This window comes from Mustelus asterias, chromosome 3 (assembly GCF_964213995.1).
Source record: "Mustelus asterias chromosome 3, sMusAst1.hap1.1, whole genome shotgun sequence".
Classification (NCBI taxonomy): domain Eukaryota; kingdom Metazoa; phylum Chordata; class Chondrichthyes; order Carcharhiniformes; family Triakidae; genus Mustelus; species Mustelus asterias.
In genome coordinates, this window is record NC_135803.1 from 116,578,694 (window position 1) to 116,600,712 (window position 22,019).

Below are 22,019 nucleotides of genomic sequence, written 5' to 3' on the forward strand. Positions count from 1 at the left end.
ATCCCCCCGCCACCATAAGGCTCCCACTGGGGACTGCCCCTTGGCACTGGTTGGCATTGTCAGGTTGGCAGGTTCACAGCATGCCAAACTGGCGGTGCCAACCTGTGCCAAAGGGCAGTGCCAGGGACATTGCCAGGCAACTGTCTGGGAATGTCCCCCTCCCCCGCTGGCTATACTTAGCCTTGTGCTCCCAGGGAGACCCTCACGACAGGTTCACATCTGTGTGAACTTGTTGTAAACGGTGTCAATATACAGCAGGGGGGGCGGGAGGAAGGGGGGGGGTCAATATCGGGTGATGGGTTGGGTTAATAACATTCAAATTCATGTAAAGCAGGTTCACGCCAGTTATGGGCATGAACCTGATGGTGTCACTGGCAAGGCGTGAGGAAGATCCAAAATTGTAAACTTGCTGGCAAGAACAGCGACTTCCAGTTCTTGAGCCCCCACTGGCATTTGCACGGACAGCGAGCATGGACTCAAGATCACTCCTGATATTTGTTACCCAAATCAGCAACATCTGAACTTTTCCAATGCCTCCTATCTTCCAACACCACTGAACTGCCCAAGCTCACTGGAACAGAAATATCCCCTTCTTTAACCAATTATAATTTTTCTTGAAATAAACCAAAATGAGACAGCCCAGCGGTTATGGGATAGATGAGAATTGTCAAGTGGGAAGAATATTGCCCAGAATTTGTCCCAGATTAGTAGTATAACTGGGCGGCATGGTAGCACAGTGGTTAGCATTGCTGCTTCACGGCTCCAGGGACCTGGGTTCGATTCCCGGCTTGGGTCACTGTCTGTGTGGAATTTGCACATTCTCCTCGTGTCTGCGTGGGTTTCCTCCGGGTGCTCCGGTTTCCTCCCACGGTCCAAAGATGTGTGGGTTAGGTTGATTGGCCATGCTAAAATTGCCCCTTAGTGTCCTGAGATGTGTAGGTTAGAGGGATTAGTGGGTAAATATGTAGGGATATGGGGGTAGGGCCTGGGTGGGATTGTGGTCGGTGCAGACTCGATGGGCCGAATGGCCTCCTTCTGCACTGTAGGGTTTCTATGATTCTATGATAACGCAAGAATTAACACATCCCTCTGGAGTTGTTACTCCTATTGCACATCCTTGTGGTGATTTGCCCTTTAAGGGCAACACAGTAGAGTAAGGGTCAACTGGTCTGGGTGACCACTTGGGACTCAGAGTGGGGAATTACCCCAGAGGGAAGGGTTTTCCTAGTTCAGAGAATTGGCTGGAATTCCTGAAGATCGCTTGTTAATAAATCAATCAATATTCCAGCCCAACCTCATTTAACTACATCGGTGAATTCAAGTACCGTAACCTGCAGGGCTACAGATCAAATGCTAGAAAGTGGGATTAGGCTGGGTGGCTTGTTTCTCAGCAGGCACAAACCCATTGGGTCAAGTGGCCACTTTCCATGCTCTAAACCTTCTATGAAACTATGAATTCTCTCCCCCAGATGAGTGTCCTACCGCAGTTTGCCAAATCCAGGCACAATATCGGTGGTGCTGGAGATTGCTCCAGTAACAGTATGGTAACTCCCAGCTGGAGTACAGGGTGACAGCAAACCAACTTACTACTTGAGGCTAGAGTTATTCTCACTCACACAAAGATAATTTAAAAATCATATGTTTTATTGAACCCCGTTTGGCTCTGCCACCATAGAACTAGTTGGATCATGAACAGTGCACCCACTGCCTGTATACAGGGCCCTAATTTGCATATTAAAAGGGCCTTTGCCTGAAACTGACTGGTAGTTCAGCCAAAAGCCTTAGGCCCCTTTAAAAATGAGGTAGCAATGCCGGCATTGGACTGGGGTGGGCACAGTAAGAAGTCTCACAATACCAGGTTAAAGTCCAACAGGTTTATTTGGAATCATGAGCTTTCGGAGTGCTGCTCCTTTATCAGGTGTGTGGACTTTAACCTGGTGTTGTGAGACTTCTTACTGTGCCCTTTAAAAATGATGTGGAGATGCCGGCGTTGGACTGGGGTAAGCACAGTAGGAAGTCTCACAACACCAGGTTAAAGTCCAACAGGTTTATTTGGTAGCAAATACCATAAGCTTTCGGAGCACAGCTCCTTCGTCAGATGGAGTGGATATCTGTTCTCCAACAGTGCACAGACACAGAAATCAAGTTACAGAATACTAATTAGAATGCAAATCTCTACAGCCAGCCAGGTCTGTACCTTTAAGATCTTAATGTCTGTACATTGTCTGTACCTTTAAGACCTGGCTGGCTGTAGAGATTTGCATTCTAATTAGTATTCTGTAACTTGATTTCTGTGTCTGTGCACTGTTGGAGAACAGATATCCACTCCATCTGACATAGAAACATAGAAACCCTACAGTGCAGAAGGAGGCCATTCGGCCCATCGAGTCTACACCGACCACAATCCCACCCAGGCCCTACCCCCACACATTTTACCCGCTAATCCCTCTAACCTACGCATCCCAGGACTCTAAGGGACAATTTTTAACCTGGCCAATCAACCTAACCCGCACATCTTTGGACTGTGGGAGGAAACCGGAGCACCCGGAGGAAACCCACGCAGACACGAGGAGAATGTGCAAACTCCACATAGACAGTGACCCGAGCCGGGAATCGAACCCGGGACCCTGGAGCTGTGAAGCAGCAGTGCTAACCACTGTGCTACCGTGCCGCCGTTGACGAAGGAGCTGTGCCGCCGTTGACGAAGGAGCTGTGCTCCGAAAGCTTATGGTTTTTGCTACCAAATAAACCTGTTGGACTTTAACCTGGTGTTGTGAGACTTCTTACTGCCCTTTAAAAATGGCAGCAGCCAGAGTCAAGGTGAAAGGTAATTATCCTCACTTGGTCTAAATTACACCTCTTGGGATAATGTGATTGTGTGGGAAGAGGGGGTTTGAGGATTGAATACTTGAATTCAACTCACTTTCTCTGTATATTCAAAAGCTGGTGCAATAATAAACCTCCTTGCAATCAGTCACCTTTAAAACTCTGAATTTTGATTTACTTTTGGGGCAGTGATGACCAAACAGGCATTGTTCAATACTTTCCCCCATTTCCCCAGTCAATGCGTGAAAGTGTGTTTACGCATGACATAAGTTACTATCACTTTGTCATTTATCTTTACCAATCCCTCCATGTTCACATTGATCCACTGGGTGCACCCAATTACAAAAGAATGATCAGCAATTAGTGCTGAAGGTATAGGAACTAATAAATATGTTACCATTTCAAAGAAATGTCTTATCACAAAAGGAGGATGGACCAAGGAAAACCAAAACTTGAAGATGATTCAAAAGCATTGGAAAATACACTTATCATAGCTTAAATAGAAGTATCAGATAACACTGAACTGGTGGAAAAAACTGCAGAAACTAAAATTCCACAGTTGACCAAGTGCATCTTATTTGGCTGCACGTGATAATGTTACAACCTAAAGACACTGACATGCTGATGAATCGCAATTCATCGGCAAGACAAATGTTGGAGCAACAGCAGTGGCAAATTTGGAGCCATAAGCTGATGCTGCACTACTGTCACCTGTGAGTCAGCCACGTTAGAGTGCCACTGACTGCTACCCACACATTGGAAGCTGACGAAACGCCTTTAGAAGAGGAGAGATAATGTGAGAAATTGGATGGAAAAACTGTACGGAGAATAAAGTAGCTGGTGACATTGTCTATATATAAAGGGCCAGTTTTAAAAGAGTAATCATAGATCAAATCTGCAATGTGCCCAAATTATGGGATGGAAAGAATATGAAGCACTGTTCATCATTTAAATGGAAAGAAATTTGTAAGGGTGGCATAGAGGTTAGCACTGCTGCCTCACTGCGCCAGAGACCGGGTTCAATTCTGGCCTCAGGTAACTGTCTGTGTGGAGTTTGCACATTCTCACCGTGTCTGCATGGGTTTCCTCCCACAGTCCAAAGATGTGCTGGTTAGGTTGATTGGCCATGCTAAATTAACCCTAGTGTCAGGAGATTAGCAGGGCCTGGGTGGGATTGTGGTTGGTGCAGATGCGATGGGCCAAATGGCCTCCTTCTGCACTGTAGAGATTCTATGATTGAGACTGCAGAATATTGCAGTACAGAGTGATCAGGGTGTCCTTGTATATGAACCACAAAATGTTGGCTTGCAGGTACAGCAATTCATTAAGAAGGTAATTAAAATTTTAGCTTTTATTGCAAGGGGGATCGAGTATAAATGTAGAAAGGTCTTGCGACAACTATAGAAACCATAGAAATCATAGAAACCCTACAGTGCAGAAGGAGGCCATTCGGCCCATCGAGTCTGCACCGACCACAATCCCACCCAGGCCCTACCCCCACATATTTACCCACTAATCCCTCTAACCTACGCATCTCAGGGGCAATTTTAACCTGGCCAATCAACCTAACCCGCACATCTTTGGACTGTGGGAGAACATTGGTGAGATCATTGGTGAGATCGCAGCTAGAGTACTGGGTATAGTTTTGGTCTCCTTACTTAGAAAGGAATAGACTGCATTGGAGACAGTTCAGAGAAGGTTCACTAGTTTCTTGGGATGAAGGAGTTCTTTTATGTGGAAAGATTGATCAGGTTGGGCCTATACTCATTGGAGGTTAGAAGAATGAGAGTTGATTTTATTGAAACATGCAAGATTCTGAGGGGGCTTTACAGGGTAGATGCTAAAAGGATGTTTCCTGTCATAGGGGAACTAGAACTAGGGGGCACAGATTAAAAATAAGGCGTCCCCTAGTAAAGATGAAGATGAGGAGGAAATTTGTCTCTCAGCGAGCTATAATCTTTGAAATTCTTGACACCAGAGAGAAGAGGAGGCTTGGTCATTGTGAATGCATTCAATCCTGAGTTTTCATCTGCAAGGGTTATGGGGGACAGGCAGGAAGTGGAGTTAAGGCCACAATCAGATCAGCAATGACATTATTGAATGGCAATGCAGACTCAAAGGGCCAAATGGTCCAGTCCTGCTCCTATTTCTCATGTCCTTGTGTTCAAGTGGGATGAATTCTTCCTTTGGGTGTCACCTATCATAGATGGAGTCATAGAATCCTACAGTGCAGAAAGAGGCCATTCGGCCCATCGGGTCTGCACCAACCACAATCCCACCCAGGCCCTATCCCCATATCCCTACATATTTACCCACTAATCCCTCTAACCTATGCATCCCGGGACACTAAGGGGCAATTTATCATGGCCAACCAACCTAGCCCGCACATCTTTGGACTGTGGGAGGAAACCGGAGCACCCGGAGGAAACCCACGCAGACACAGGGAGAATGTGCAAACTCCACACAGACAGTGACCTGAGCCGGGATTCGAACCCAGGTCCCTGGAGCTGTGAAGCAGCAGTGCTAACCACTGTGCTACTGTTCCGCCTGAACACACAATGTACTTTGTAAAATTAGCAAATACAGATACAGCTGCAGAAAACATCCTGTAAATTACAGATACAGAATCTAAACAGTGAAATTAAGAATCACACACAACCAGAAAATACTTTTGTAATGACATTTTTAGTACACAATGCATCTGGTTATTAATACTCTAAGTTACAGTAAATTTATCCGAAATATCAACAATTTCAAACTCTCGAGTATAGTTCCACATAATCCTTGTGGAATTTTGGTATCTGCAGTTTTTTTCCATCTGTTATCTGATGCTTCTATTCAAGCTATGATAAGTGTATTTTCCGATGTTTTTGAACCATCTTCGAGTTTTGTTTTCATTGTTAGCTATTCTTGCCGCATTGATTCTGCCAGGAGTCTTTATGGTCCAAAGTAAATCAATTACTTCAACAGGAAAGACAAAACCAGCCTGAATTATTAATTCAGAAAATATGTTTCCAAAGTCTTTCTTTATCTTGGTTGTGCAACTATTTTCTCTGCTCAGTTCTCACTGGAATAAATGGCGACAAATAACTTCACTAAGTGGTCAATACGCCCTCTGCAGGGAAAAAAACAAATTACAAATCAGTTCAATGTAATAGACATCTTTAGCTCAACATACTTGAGTTAAGGTCATTTTTTAAATCATTGAATGGTTTCAAGAAGGAAATAGATATATTTCTAATAAAATAAAGGAGATAAGGGAAACAGGTGGGGAGGTGGATTTGAGATCATGGGGAAATCAGCCATGATCAGATTGAACGGCGGAGCAGGCTCAAAGGGCTGAATTAGCCTACTTCTGCTCCTATGTTCCTGTGTTTAGTCCAATACACCATTCAGAAAATGAAAAATTGACATTTTTACCCAGTTCAAAAAGATGGAAATGGCATGGCATATCATACCATCCTTTGACACTTAAATTTTCAGATTTTGATCTCTGCCATAAGGTTTTTACAGTGAGAAGTCTCACAACACCAGGTTAAAGTCCAACAGGTTTATTTGGTTGCCAAATCCTCTAGCGTTCGGAGCGCTGCTCCTTCGTCAGGTGAGTGGGAGTTCTGTTCACAAACAGGGCATATAAAGACACAAATTCAATTTACAAAATATTGGTTGGAATGCGAGTCTTTACAGGTAATCAAGTCTTAAAGGTACAGCCAATGTGAGTGGAGAGAGGCTTAAGCACAGGTTAAAGAGATGTGTATTGTCTCCAGACAGGGCAGTTAGTGAGATTTTGCAAGCCCAGGCAAGTCGTTGGGGTTACAGATAATGTGACAATACACTTCTCTTTAACCTGTGCTTAACCCTCTCACCACTCACGTTGTCTGTATCTTTAAGACTTGATTGCCTGTAAAGACTCGCATTCCAATCATTATGTTGTAAATTGAGTTTGAGTCTTTATATGCCCTGTTTGTGAACAGAACTCCCACTTACCTGATGAAGGAGCAGCGCTCCGAAAGCTAGTGGATTTTGCTACCAAATAAACCTGTTGGACTTTAACCTGGTGTTGAGACTTCTTACTGTGCTTACCCCAGTCCAACGCCGGCATCTCCACATCATAAGATTTTTAAACAGATGTATTCCTTAAGTCTTTTTAACCCTTTATCTATAGAATTATGTCACAGAATCATTGTTTACCTACAGTGTCGAAAGAGACCATTCAGCCCATTGAACTTGCACCAACAGCAATTCCACCCAGGCCCGATCCCCTCCCACGTTTTTACCCTGCTAATCCCCCTGACACTAAGGAGCAATTGAGCATAGCCAATCAACCTAACCCGCACATCTTTGGAGTGTGGGAGGAAACTGGAGCACCCGGAGGAAATCCAGTCATAGTCAATCAAGCATTTTTAAAAATCTGTTCATGGGTTTGAAGCACAAAACATTTACACCTAAGCACAATGTATCAAATTGTAACTTTCCTTGGGAGCATTTGAAAATCAGTGTACCCTGCATCAACAGCCGAAGGGATTTTGTTTGTGTGTGGGTGGGTGGGTGTGTGTGTAGGTGGGTGGTGGGGGGGGGAGCTAGTGAGGCTGGTAATGTGAGTACAGTTCTTCCTACTTCCAAAATGTCTGTCAAAATTTCACTCTTGGGCCTTATTCTTTGTAAGTGATTTTTCTCAAACTCTGCTTTTTGTGAACTTTGTATCCTTCTTTTCCTCCTATTTTTGGTGCCTTAACTGTTCACACTTATCATTTCTACTCAGCTCTATTGCTTTGCTGCCAAGATTTCTCTTTCCCGATCAATTCCCTAGGGTGGGATTTTGCGGCATCGCTTGTCCCGAAACCATAAAATTCCACCCAAGTCAACAGATCTTTCCATTGGCCGCCCCTCGCCCACTCCGATTTCCGTGGCGGGCGGGTGGTAAAATTCCAGCCTAGCGAGTCTCCATCTTCAATTTATAGCTGCAGCAGTCAGTCTTCTCTCTGAATAAGGGTGTTGTCCATTGGCTTAACCCCCCTGTGGCTTGATCACATGAAAATAAGAATTGCAGGTTAGACACCTCTATATATTAACAAAGACAGTTAGTCACATATAATTAAAACCCTGCAGCAAAACAGTCAAACCCTTTCATCTATCTCAGTGGCCTAATAATGGTTAGAGAAAAAAGATAAATGAGCACAAAGGTAGATTATTCCTACAGATAACACTGGTCTCTCACTCTCCCCATGGTTTCACTGATTGATGTGGAGATGCCGGCGTTGGACTGGGGTAAACACAGTAAGAAGTCTCACAACTTTAACCCCGCCAGGTTAAAGTCCAACAGGTTTATTTGGTAGCAAAAGCCACTAGCTTTCGGAGTGCTCACTGCTCCTTCATCAGGTGAGTGGGAGTTCTATTCACAAACAGGGCATATAAAGACACAAACTCAATTTACAAAATAATGGTTGGAATGAGAGTCTTTACAGGTAATCAAGTCTCAAAGGTACAGACAATGTGAGTGGAGAGAGCGTTAAGCACAGGTTAAAGAGGTGTGTATTGTCTCCAGACAGGACAGTTAGTGAGATTTTGCAAGCTCAGGCAAGTCGTGGGGGTGACAGATAGTGTGACATGAACCCAAGATCCGGTTGAGGCCTTACACATTACCAACCATTATTTTGTAAATTGAGTTTGTGTCTTTATATGCCCTGTTTGTGAACCGAACTCCCACTCACCTGACGAAGGAGCAGTGAACGCTCTGAAAGCTAGTGGCTTTTGCTACTGTGTTCACTGATTGAGACATGCAGACAAGTGAAGTCCCAGATTCGATCCCCGGCTGTGCTGACGTAGCTGATCTCAGATGGTGTGTTGATAGACATGTATGTATGTGAGCGTAAGGTGAGAACAGGATTGTTCTCAGCCTAATGCCCCCAAGGTTAGACAGCCTGCCGACACTCATTATGCAGCAACATCAGCCACTTATATAAGATACCAAAGGGTGGGACCACATTCCAGCAACAAATATCTTGGGAGTGGAGGAGAGGTGAAAATAAATTCAGCCTTCTGAGGCTTCCCTATTTGTCCTGCATTAAAAATGGTCATCTTAGATAGGACCAGTGAAATTGGTTTAAATAATTTCAGATCACAAAAAATGAAGCTCCTGCTTTTAAATTCCCAAGTTAGATTTTACATAATCTCAAGCAATCAGAATTGGGGAATTTTTAAATTCTTGTATTGCAGTTTTTGATTTTTAAATTATTTTTGTACATTTCAGATCCAGTTTGATCATTGGAAAAAATACCTTCTCCGCTATTTTTGTCACCTTGTAATCTTGCATCATTCTTCTGCCAAGGTTAGGTGGATTGGCCATGCTAAATTGACCTTTAGGGTGGAATTTTACCGGCATCCGCCTGAGGTTCGTACAATCCCGCCCGAGGCTAAAGGAGAATGCCGTTCTCTGAGTCTCGCCCGCCTCCGGAATCGGGGCGGGCATGCTGGTAAAATTCCAGCCTTAGTGTCAGGGGAATTAAAGTTTTCACGTTTAAAATTTATTTATTAGTGTCACAAGAAGCCTTACATTAACATTGCGATGAAGTTACTGTGAAAAATCCCCAGGGATTAGCAGGTAAATATGTGGGATTACAGGGATAGGGCCTGGGTGGGATTGTTGTCGGTGCAGACTCAATGGGCCAAAAGGCTCTGCACTGTAGGGATTCTATGAACAATAGAATCAATGGAACTAGACCCCATCAGTTTCTCAGCAGACACAGAGGAATTCATCAGGCGAATGAGGCTGCGGGAGTTCTTCCACAAACCCCAAGAGGCCATCAGCGAACGCAATGAGACAGCCAATGAACCGGAACAGCCGACAGAGAGATCCGCAGTGCAGCAACCGAAGAGGAAAGAGTCAAATTGGACTCCTCCGGAAGGCCGCTGCCCTCGACTTTACATGTATGCCCAAGCCGTCAGGAGGTGCGTTAACACCAGATTCATCAGCCGCACTCACAAGACAGCCCCAAACATCACCCAAGCACAACGCAATGCCATCCGCACTCTCAAGACCAACCGCAACATTGTCATCAAACCAGCAGACAAAGGAGGGGCCATCGTCAGACTGAACAGAACGGATTACTGCAAAGAAGTGTACTGACAACTGAACAACAAGGAACACTACAGACAGTTATCCGCAGATCCGACCAAAGAACAGACCCGTCAACTCAACAGACTGATCAACACCTTTGATCCGGACCTTCAGAGCACCCTCCGTGCTCTCATCCCACCTACTCCCCGCATTGGAGATCTCTACTGCCTCCCGAAGATACACAAGGCAAACACACCCAGCTGTCCCATTGTATCGGGCAATGGGACCCTGTGCGAGAACCTCTCCGGCTATGTCGAGGGCATCCTGAAACCCATTGTACAAAGAACGCCCAGCTTTTGTCACGACATTACGGACTTCCTACAGAAACTCGGCACACATGGAGCAGTTGAACCAGGAGCACTCCTGGTCACAATGGATGTCTCGGCACTCTACACCAGCATCCCCCACGATGATGGCATTGCTGCAACTGCCTCAGTACTCAACGCCGACAACTGTCAATCTCGAGATGCAATATTACAACTCATCTGCTTCGTCCTGGACAACAATATCTTCACCTTCAGCAACCAGTTCTTCATCCAGACACACACAACAGCCATGGGGACCAAATTCGCACCTCAATATGCCAACATCTTCATGCACAGGTTCAAACAAGACCTCTTCACTGCACAGGACCTTCAACCGATGCTATACTCTAGATACATCGATGACATTTTCTTCCTTTGGACTCATGGTGAACAATCGCTGAAACAACTATATGATGACATCAACAAGTTCCATCCCACTATCAGACTCACCATGGACTACTCTCCGGAATCGGTTGCATTCTTGGACACACGCATCTACATCAAGGACGGTCACCTCAGCACTTCACTGTACCGCAAGCCCACGGATAAGCCCACAATGCTCCACTTCTCCAGCTTCCACCCTAAACACATTAAAGAAGTCATCCCCTACGGACAAGCCCTCCGTATACACAGGATCTGCTCAGATTAGGAGGATCGCAACAGACACCTCCAGACGCTGAAAGATGCCCTCATAAGATCAGGATATGGCGCTCAACTCATCGATCAACAGTTCCGACACTCCACAGCGAAAAACCGCACCGACCTCCTCAGAAGACATGGGTCACGGCGGACAGAGTACCCTTCGTCGTCCAGTACTTCCCCGGAGCGGAGAAGCTACAACATCTTCTCCGGAGCCTACAACATGTCATTGATGAAGACGAACATCTTGCCAAGGCCATCCCCACACCCCCACTTCTTGCCTTCAAACAGACCATTGTCCGCAGCAAACTACCCAGCCTTCAGGAGAACAGTGACCATGACACCACACAACCCTGCCACAGCAACCTCTGCAAGACGTGCTGGATCATCGACACGGATGCCATCATCTCGCGTGAGAACACCATCCACCAGGTACACGGTACATACTCTTGTAACTCGGCCAACGTTGTCTACCTGATACGCTGCAGGAAAGGGTGTCCCAAGGCATGGTACATTGGGGAGACCATGCAGACACTTCGACAATGGATGAATGAACACCGTTCGACAATCACCAGGCAAGAGTGTTCTCTTCCTGCTGGGGAACACTTCAGCGGTCACGGGCATTCGGCCTCTGATCTTCGGGTAAGAGTTCTCCAAGGCGGCCTTCATGACACACAACAACACAGAGTCGCTGAGCAGAGACTGATAGCCAAGTTCCGCACACATGAGGACGGCCTCAACGGGAATCTTGGGTTCATGTCACACTATCTGTAACCCCGACGACTTGCCTGGGCTTGCAAAATCTCACTAACTGTCCTGGCTGGAGACCATACACATCTCTTTAACCTGTGCTTAACGCTCTCTCCACTCAGTGTCTGTACCTTTAAGACTTGATTACCTGTAAAGACTCGCATTCCAACCATTATTTTGTAAATTGAGTTTGTGTCTTTATATGCCCTGTTTGTGAACAGAACTCCCACTCACCTGATGAAGGGGCAGCGCTCCGAAAGCTAGTGGCTTTTGCTACCAAATAAACCTGTTGGACTTTAACCTGATGTTGTGAGACTTCTTACTGTGTTTACCCCAGTCCAACGCTGGCATCTCCACATCAGGGATTCTATGAAACAGACTGTGATTTGTAACTAACCACTAGAGGGTGCACATGCACATCTCAACACTACCTTCCCTTTTTTTTTTAAAGATTACTTATAAGTTTATTGCCCCATTTAACAAAGAAACTGTTCTGGTGAAAATGTCCATAACCAATTATTCCGATAGCGGCTTCAGCTGGCATCAGCTTCGGCAATCCGTTATCGTAATCTTCTTGCTTCTCGCTCAGATTCCAAAAGTGTGAGCACATCTCCCTCACGGACTGGCCCTTTTACATTTCGAATGATGGATCGGTTACTGTCATCCATAAATTCCACACGGACCTGAGTACATTGCCCCTGCGAGCCAGTCCTTCCAAGAACTTTGGTAACCCGGGCCAGTTTGACGGTCTGAGTCCGCGGACCCTCCATGATGGCGGCGGCCCTTCCAGTGCACAAACTTATCTTGTTGCTGACTGAAAGAGCTGTATAAACATAGGCCCATTGGTTACATATCACTTTAAAAGCTAAACTAAGTTGTGTGTTTTTAAATTAGTAACAATGAATGTTAATTATTTTGTTGCCAGTAAAATGCAGAAATCAATCAATTAAAGCTAGTTCTTTGACGAATATATTCATTTGCTTTAGGTTTTATATTGAGAACATATCATTCCTAAAGGACATTACCACTGTGGAACTATTCTATCTGAATGCAAAATCCAGCATTTACAAGGTAAGAATGTTTAGCCAATGTTTTATTTTTCGAAGTATCTTGCAGTTCATTGTAATGAATATAGATTATAATTATTACTGTAGAAATCACAAATTTAAAGCTGCATCTTCCCGCAGTCATATTAGGAAATTTTAAAACCAGTGTTGAAAATGTAAAGCATTCTGTGCAGGGGGGGCGGGGGGGGGGGGGGGGGTAGTGGGATTAACCAGGGCCTAGTATGTGGATCACTGTTTTTCTTAATCTGTATTAATGATTTAGGTGTGCAAGGCACAATTTGAGTATTTGCAGATGAAACAAGACATTGAGGTATTGTGAACTGAGAGGATAGTGATGGACTTTAAGAGGACACAGGCTGGTAGAATGGACAGGCATGGGGCAGAGGACATTGAATGTGGAGAAGCGTGAAGTGACAGATTTTGGTAGGAAGAACCAGAAGAGACAACAAAAATAATGGACACAATTCTAAAGTAGGTGCAAGAGCAGAGAGACTTGGCAGTATATGTGAACAAATTGTTCAAGTTATGAGGGCAGATTAAAAAGTGGTTAACAAGGCATATGGGCTTTATAAATTGAGAAATAGAGTACAAAAGCCAATGAATATAGTGAAACAAAAGCAAAATACTGCAGCTGTTGAAAGTTATAGTGAAGCTTTGACCTCAGTTAGAGTATTGTGTCCAATTCTGGGAACAGAGTTTAGTCAGGTTATTGTGAAGGCTTTAGAGACAGTGCAAAAAATGTTACAAAAATGGTTCAGTTGCATAGATTGGAGAAGAGAAAGTTGAGAGATTTGAAAGAGATTTTAAATTTCATGAGCGATCTGGAATGTAGATGGGGAGAAATTGGTCCCATTGATGGAGGGTTTGAGAATCAGAGGACATCAATTGAAGGTAGATGGCAAAAGAACCAAAGGTGACATGAGGAGCTAACTCCAAGGTATTGAGTTGGAATCCTCTAAGCACTGTTGGTTTGCAGCAATTACGTTTTCGAACCACAAACTGGTCTCAGCTTTGTTGAGAGAGCCTGTTGCCCCATGTCTCTGTAGCTTTTTCTGTCTGTTAGCTCAATCCCTTGTATTTTGTACCCAAGAACCTAGTCACGTGACCTCTCTCTGGTTTCAATCCGGGGCTTTTAGCCATTGTCTATGAGAGCTTCATAAAGTCTGAGTGGGATTTTCCGGCCGTGCTTGCCCCATGACCAGAAATTCCTGCCCAAGGTCAACAGACTTTTGCATGGTCCATGTCCCGCCCACTACGATTCCCGTGGCGGGCGGGACGGGAAAATGCTGCCCTCTGTGTCTCCATAAAATGGCTTGTGGCCTTCACAAATGCAACTTGCTGCTGCTGTAGGCCAGTATTCTTTGTTTAGCACAAAATATTCTTTGGAAAGAAGTTTTATTTATATTCATATACAACAGATGATATTCCAAAATAATATTCTATATAGCATATCTTCAAAACAGCAATGATTGATTAGGATCTAGAATGCACTTCCTGAGAGCGAGGTGGAGGTAAATTCAATTGTGGCTTTCTGCAGGGGTATTGGGTAAGCACCTGAAGAGGAAAACAAACTGCAGGGCTAAGGGGAAAGGACCAGGGAGAGGGATTGGCTTAGTTGCTTCTGCAAGCACAGACACAATGGACCAAATGGCCTCCTGTGCTGCAACCATTCTACGATCCTATGTTGAAGTGCAACCACATCAAGTTTCATTACTTACACCGAATGTTGGAAGCTGGCTGTTAATTTCATACGATTAGATCATCACAACACATTTTCGCCTTGGTTGACAATTTACTCAAACAAGATATTGCGAATATTCATGCAAAATAAGATCCTATTTAATTTACACAAGAAAAGTCAAGAGTGAGGAAAACCCATCAACTCACTTCATCTAGAGACTGTTTATTAATAATCTATTGTGGCCTTCCATCGCACAAGTGCTGTTTGGAAATATTAAGCTATCAGTCACACTAAAAATGAAACAGGTGTTGTTAACATTTCTCTGACCCTCAATTCCACTTGTCAACTAATATGAATGCAGCTCCTTTCTTAATTAATTACCTTCTCTGGAATTTGTTCCACATATCCACTATCCTGTGGGATTAAAGAAAAGCATTCTAACCTTGCTCAGCTCTCGTGAATTTTGCACTTGACCCTACTGCCATATTTAAGATGTTTCCTTACTGAGAGCAAAGAAAAAAATCTTCAAGTTGTTTGCTCTGGTAAAAAGGCATTAGCAAAAGTTTCAGAGCAGGTTTGTGTCCTGAACTATGACAATCCACAGACTTTCATATAACCGCACAAAACATGGTGAGTTTGATTTAGCATAATGAAATAGAAAAAAAACTTTCTGAATTTTATTTCAAGAAAAATCAACCACATTCAAGCAACAAGCTTGTGTGCATTTGATGAGTGACGCGAGATACTGACCTGCTGTTGGAGATCATTCTAAACATTCCTGACAACTGGTTTAACAAGCATTTCGGCATTTCTGCATTTGGAGAAAACAGAGCTGGCCTTGTTTTATGCTTTTAACTTTTAAAGAATAAAATTATGATTTGCAAAAGAAGATAAATTGTTGTTTGATCAATTAGTACAGCTCTGCATCTTGTAACAAAGTGAATTACCCTTTAGAAACCACTTCAGAGGGTTTGGCATTCATTTCCAGAGAGCAGTTTCTGCATGTTCATCTGCCCATGAATGAGGCTATTAAATTCCAGCAACATCCATTCCTTCGTTATCAGCAAAAATACAGATCATGGCAGGATCTGGAAAGCATACTTATTATAAGTTGCATTTAACAAACTGTCATTCTTGAACAAACAGAAAACCATTTCATAAAATTGATAGAATAATAGTTCTTCAATTTTTAGAGTTGAAATATAAATTATTTGAAAGTGGGAAATTCAAATTAACTTTGGTTGTTCATGTTGAACTATAAATTCAATGATTATGAAGTCAGTTGGTACAAAGATGGGAAGAGAAGCCCACCAGCCTTTACTGTCACCCTTAGCTTTTACCATGAGCCCTTAGAGTCGCTCTCGGCCCTATCCACCAGCCCTTACCGTCGCTCTCGGCCCTATCCACCAGCCCTTACCGTCGCTCTCGGCCCTATCCACAGACCTTACTGTCGCTTTTGGCCCTGTCCACCGATCCCTACCGTCGCTCTTGGCCCTATCCACCAGCCCCTACCGTCAAAGAACAAAGAACAGTACAGCACAGGAAACAGGCCCTTTGGCCCTTCAAGCCTGTGCCGCTCATTGGTTCAACTAGACCATTCGTTTGTATCCCTCCATTCCCAGAATGCTCATGTGACTATCCAGGTAAGTCTTAAACGATGCCAGCGTGCCTGCCTCCACCACCCTACTTGGCAGCGTATTCCAGGCCCCCACCACTCTCTGTGTAAAAAACGTCCCTCTGATATCTGAGTTATACCTCGCCCCTCTCACCTTGAGCCCGTGACCCCTCGTGATCGTCACCTCCGACCTGGGAAAAAGCTTCCCACTGTTCACCTTATCTATACCCTTCATAATTTTGTACACCTCTATTAGGTCTCCCCTCATTCTCCGTCTTTCCAGGGAGAACAAGCCCAGTTTACCCAATCTCTCCTCATAGCTAAGACCCTCCATACCTGGTAAACCTTCTCTGCACTCTCTCTAAAGCCTCCACGTCCTTCTGGTAGTGCAGCAACAAGAACTGGACGCAGTACTCCAAATGTGGCCTAACCAGCGTTCTATACAGCTGCAACATCAGACTCCAGCTTTTATACTCTATACCCCGTCCTATAAAGGCAAGCATACCATATGCCTTCTTCACCACCTTCTCCACCTGTGCTGCCACCTTCAAGGATTTGTGGACTTGCACACCTAGGTCCCTCTGTGTTTCTATACTCTTGATGGCTCTGCCATTTATTGTATAACTCCCCCCTACATTAGTTCTTCCAAAATGCATCACTTCGCATTTATCTGGATTAAATTCCATCTGCCATTTCTCCGCCCAATTTTCCAGCCTATCTATATCCTGCTGTATTGTCTGACAATGTTCATTGCTATCCGCAAGTCCAGCCATCTTCCTGTCATCCGCAAACTTGCTGATAACACCAGTTACACCTTCTTCCAAATCATTTATATATATATATATATATATATATATATATATATATATCATATATATCGTCACTCTTGGCCCTATCCACCAGCCCTTACCATCGCTCTTAGTCCTATCCACCAGCCCCTACCATCGCTCTTGGCCCTATCCACCAGCCCTTACCGTCGCTCTTGGCAATTTCCAATAGGCCTTACCATTGTTCTTATCCCTTTCCTCCGGCTGTTCACTAATCACTAAAATCACATCATTTCCATTTGATAGATGTGGTAGAATGACATTAATCCAAACTAGAATTATGAATTGTGTGTGTTTGCATGTATGAGGCTATCCTCTTAACAAGCATAAGAATACAACATTTCTGAGTTACTTATTAAACTGCAAAAACAAAATGTGCTTGTCAAGAACAGTATTTATTTTCCCACTGAACTGCTAGCAAATGTAATGGTGTATCATTTAGTTGCATCTCCGGTATGCTTGAGATCAGCTTAAGTCTACTTAATGTCTTGTACAAGTTGTTTTCAGCATTGCTACTGTATTCTTTTAAAGTACTTCAAACAATGGGAAATTATATAGAAGTATAAAATGGTGTAACCATCAGTAAACAATATAGGTCATGAGATGCTGTTCTTCAAGGTCATCAAAACCTCTTGGATTCAGAATCTGGTCATACTGCACTCATTTTTGATGCAAACAGCACCAACACCAAAATATGCACCAAGAAGTCACTACAAGGATACCACTCTCACTTACACTCAACCAGCAGTGATACTGCACCATTCACAGAATAAAATCTAACACTGGCTAATTATTTTCCTAGTTATTGGCATAGATTTTCTGTTTGTGAAATGCCGACTGGAAAAATGGCAGAACACAAGTTTTGTTCATCCAAAAAGAGCTGTGGGTTCTCAGGTAATGACACATCTGTGGTCGGAAAGTTGAATACATAAACAAGGCTATTCATACAATCCCCAGATGGAGTAACCAAGAAAATAGCTCCTGTATCGAACAACACAAACGTGCATCTTCACTTGGTTGCTGTTCCTCTGATGGTTACTTCATCCTTGGAGACCTTCATGAAGAGATCCCTTTGCACAACAAGTTTGTGCAACTTGCTGTACCCCAGCATAATTCTTCACTAGACAATACCACTGGACACCACCAGATTTATTGAAGCACGCCTTCAGCTTACCTGTGATGCATTTTCAGATGACCATGGTGTACAGATAGCTCTCATAATGTCCTTGCTCAATATGGCATTAGGCCTTATGGAATCATAGAATCCCTAAAGTGCAGAAGGAAGCTATTCGACCCATCGATCTCTGGCAGAGCATCCCACCTATAACCCCACATATTTACCCCCCCCTAATCCTCCTAACCTACACATCTTTGGACATTAAGAGGCAATTTAGCATGGCCAATCCACCTAGCCTGCACATCTTTGGACTGTGGGAGGAACACAGTAAGAAGTTTAACAACACCAGGTTAAAGTCCAACAGGTTTATTTGGTAGCAAAAGCCACACAAGCTTTCGGAGCTCTAAGCCCCTTCTTCAGGTGAGTGGGAATTCTGTTCACAAACAGAGCATATAAAGACACAAACTCAATTTACATGAATAATGGTTGGAATGCGAATACTTACATTGTACCATTGTACATTGGGGAAACTATGCAGACGCTGCGACAACGGATGAATGAACACCGCTCGACAATCACCAGGCAAGACTGTTCTCTTCCTGTTGGGGAGCACTTCAGCGGTCACGGGCATTCGGCCTCTGATATTCGGGTAAGCGTTCTCCAAGGTGGCCTTCGCGACACACGACAGCGCAGAGTCGCTGAGCAGAAACTGATAGCCAAGTTCCGCACACACGAGGACGGCCTCAACCGGGATATTGGGTTCATGTCACACTATTTGTAACCCCCACAGTTGCCTAGAACTGCAGAGTTTCACTGGCTGTCTTGTCTGGAGACAATACACATCTTTTTAGCCTGTCTTGATGCTCTCTCCACTCACATTGTTTTGTTTCTTAAAGACTTGATTAGTTGTAAGTATTCGCATTCCAACCATTATTCATGTAAATTGAGTTTGTGTCTTTATATGCTCTGTTTGTGAACAGAATTCCCACTCACCTGAAGAAGGGGCTTAGAGCTCCGAAAGCTTGTGTGGCTTTTGCTACCAAATAAACCTGTTGGACTTTAACCTGGTGTTGTTAAACTTCTTACTGTGTTTACCCCAGTCCAACGCCGGCATCTCCACATCATGACTGTGGGAGGAAACCAGAGGACTCTGAGGAAACCCATGCATACGTGAGGAGAATGTGCAAAGGCCACACAGACAATCACCCAAGGCTGAAATTGAACTCGGGTCCCTGGCGCTGTGAGGCAGCAGTGCTAACCACTGTGCCACCCGTCATTGTGGCACACATATTATCAGCCGAGCTTATGAAGTCTAGTTTTGGTGCTCAAGGATCATCTTAGAAACTTGCCTTTATGTAAAATTAAAGCTGTTGGAAGCCCTTTAAAGTAAATCTGGCAACTTTTGGGAAAGTTAGCATTGTTGTATGATGGTGTGGTGTTGGTCTTGAAGGAATGCACATCGAGAGAGTGACCTTTTTATTGATTTATGTACAGCTGTTGATAAAGGGAGTATTTAGGGCTGCGTGGGAATGACCTATGATTCCTTGGACTTTGAGGGAAGTTGTTACTCAGTAAAATTGCAGTGCCTTCTTATGTTGCCACCGATTCTCCATTCAGAAGTTAATTAAATTGCTAAGAATAGAGAACAATGCACCTGTCACTTGCTTGATCTAACTTTTTGGCTTGTGTTACGGATATTTCCAGTGGCAGTTTGGAATGATTCCATGGGATAAGTGTTATGGGCAGAGCTGTGCCTGTGCTGGAGGTGGGTTGCAGATGTGCATGCTGTATGCAGCATAACTTTAACAGCGTTCATTGAAAAGCAAAACTTCCACTCACCGACTTGGTCAGATTATGGTAGGAACCCATGTGCTTAAATGTGGGAGAAATCCTAACAATCTGGTCTCCTCCTGTACTCCTCGTCTTTTCAGAGTCACAGAATTTTTATGGTGCAGAAGGAGTCTATTTGGCCCATCGAATTCTCCAAATGCAAACTCACCTACTACCATTACCCCATCTTCTCATCTAACCCCGCACAATCTCCCTTTTTAGATAACAGTCTAATTTCCTTACAAATGGTTCAGTTGAACCTGTCTGCACCACACTCTCGGGCAGTGTGTTCCAAATCCAAACTATTCGCTGCATAAAAAAGTTTCTCCTGATATCACTTTTGCTTCTTTTATTAATTATTTTAAATCTGTGCCCTTTTGTTCTCGATCTTTTTATGGGTGGGAATATTTTCTGCCTCTCTACTCTGTCCAGACTGCTCATGATTTTGAATACCTTCATCAAATTTTCTCTCAACCTTCTCTTTTATATCTTCTCCAATCTAACTATAAAACTGAATTTCTTCATGCCTGAAACCATTCTTGTGTATCTTTTCATGTTCTCTCTAATGTCTTCACATCTATCCTAAAGTGTAGTGCCCAGAACTGGACATCATACTCTAGCTGAGGCCAAACAAGCGACTTATACAAATTCGATATAACCTCCTTACTCTTGTACTCTATGTCCATATTAATAAAGCCCAGCTTTATTTACTGCTCTCTCAACCCATCCTGCCACTTTCAATGACTTATCTACATATACACCCTGGTCCCACTGTTCCTGCAGCTCTTTTAGAATTGTACCCTATATTTTATATTGTCTCTCTTATGTTCTTCCTACTCAAATGAATCACTCCACATTGCTCTGCACTCAACTACTTCTGCTTCCTGTCTGCCCTTTTGCACAAACTTGTCTATGTCCCTTTGAAATTCTACACTGTCCTCTTCACAGTTGCCAATGCTTCCATGTTTTGAATCATCTTCGAAAGGTTAGTCATGGCACAAATCAATTCTGACCTCCCAGATTGCCTGGATCCATTACAGTTTGCCTATTGCCCCAACAGATCCACAGCAGATGCCACCTCCCTGGCCTTACACACAACCCTGGAACACCTAGATAACAAAGAAACCTATGTCAGACTCGGTTTATTGACTACAGCTCAGCCTTCAACACTATTATTCCTACAAAACTCATCTCCAAACTCTGTGGCCTGGGGCTCGGCTGCTCCCTCTGCCACTGGATCCTAGACTTCCTAACCCATAGACCACAATCAGTAAGGATAAGCAACAACACCTCCTCCATGATCATCCTCAACACCAGTGTCCCACAAAACTGTGTCCTCAGCCCCTTATTATACTCCTTATCCGTCTCTGACTGTGTGGCCAAATTCCCCTCCAACTCGATTTTCAAGTTTGCTGATGACACCACCGTGGTGGGTCAGATCACAATGATGAGATGGAGTACAGGAAAGAGATAGAGAATCTGGTGACTTGGTGTGACGACAATGATCTCTCCCTCAATGTCAACAAAACGAAGGAGATAATCATTGACTTCTGGAAGCGTAATGAAGGACATGCCCTGTCTATATCAATGGGGACGAAGTAGAAATGGTCGAAAGCTTCACTTTTCTAGGTGTCCAGATCACCAACAACCAGTCCTGGTCACTCCTTGCCGATGCTATAGTTAATAAAGCCCACCAATGCCTCTACTTTCTCAGGAGGCTGAGGAAATTTGGCATGTCCACTATAACTCTCGCCAACCTTTACAGATAGATCACAGAAGGCATTCTTTCTGGTTGTATCAGCTTGGTAAGTTTCCTGCTCTGTCCAAAACCGCAAGAAACTACAAAGTGTCATGAATGAAACTCCCCATCCATTGACTCTGTCTACACTTGCCGCTGCGTCACGGACCCCCATGCACCCCGGACATTCTCTCTTGCACCTTCTTCCATCGGGAAAAAGGTACAAAATTCTGAGGTCATGTAGCAACCGACTCAAGAACAGCTTCTTCCCTGCTGCCATCAGACCTTTGAACAGACCTACCTAATATTAAGTTGATCTTGTTCTACACTAGCTATGACTGTAACACTACATTATGCACTCTGTCCTTTCCTTCCCGATGTACAGTATGCTTTGTCTGTATAGCACGTAAGAAACAATACTTTTCAGCTGTATACATATGACAAGTCTCACAACACCAGGTTAAAGTCCAACAGGTTTATTTGGCAGCACTAGCTTTCCGAGTCTCA

The 22,019-nt window shown here is 43.9% G+C and overlaps 2 protein-coding genes across 3 annotated transcripts in view; one reads left to right on the top strand and one right to left on the bottom strand.

Moving 5' to 3' along the window:
- Nucleotides 1-22,019, top strand: part of LOC144491533 (FERM domain-containing protein 4B-like) — a 325,659-nt gene that overhangs the window by 174,248 nt on the left and 129,392 nt on the right. For both annotated transcript variants that reach the window (XM_078209468.1, XM_078209467.1), the window contains exon 5: nucleotides 12,624-12,708. In XM_078209468.1, the coding sequence (XP_078065594.1) occupies nucleotides 12,624-12,708 (85 nt within the window). The remainder of the gene's footprint in view (nucleotides 1-12,623; nucleotides 12,709-22,019) is intronic.
- Nucleotides 12,075-12,416, bottom strand: LOC144484846 (small ribosomal subunit protein eS28). The gene has a single exon (XM_078203222.1). The coding sequence runs from the start codon at nucleotides 12,405-12,407 to the stop codon at nucleotides 12,198-12,200; it is 210 nt and encodes a 69-aa protein (XP_078059348.1). The 5' UTR covers nucleotides 12,408-12,416; the 3' UTR covers nucleotides 12,075-12,197.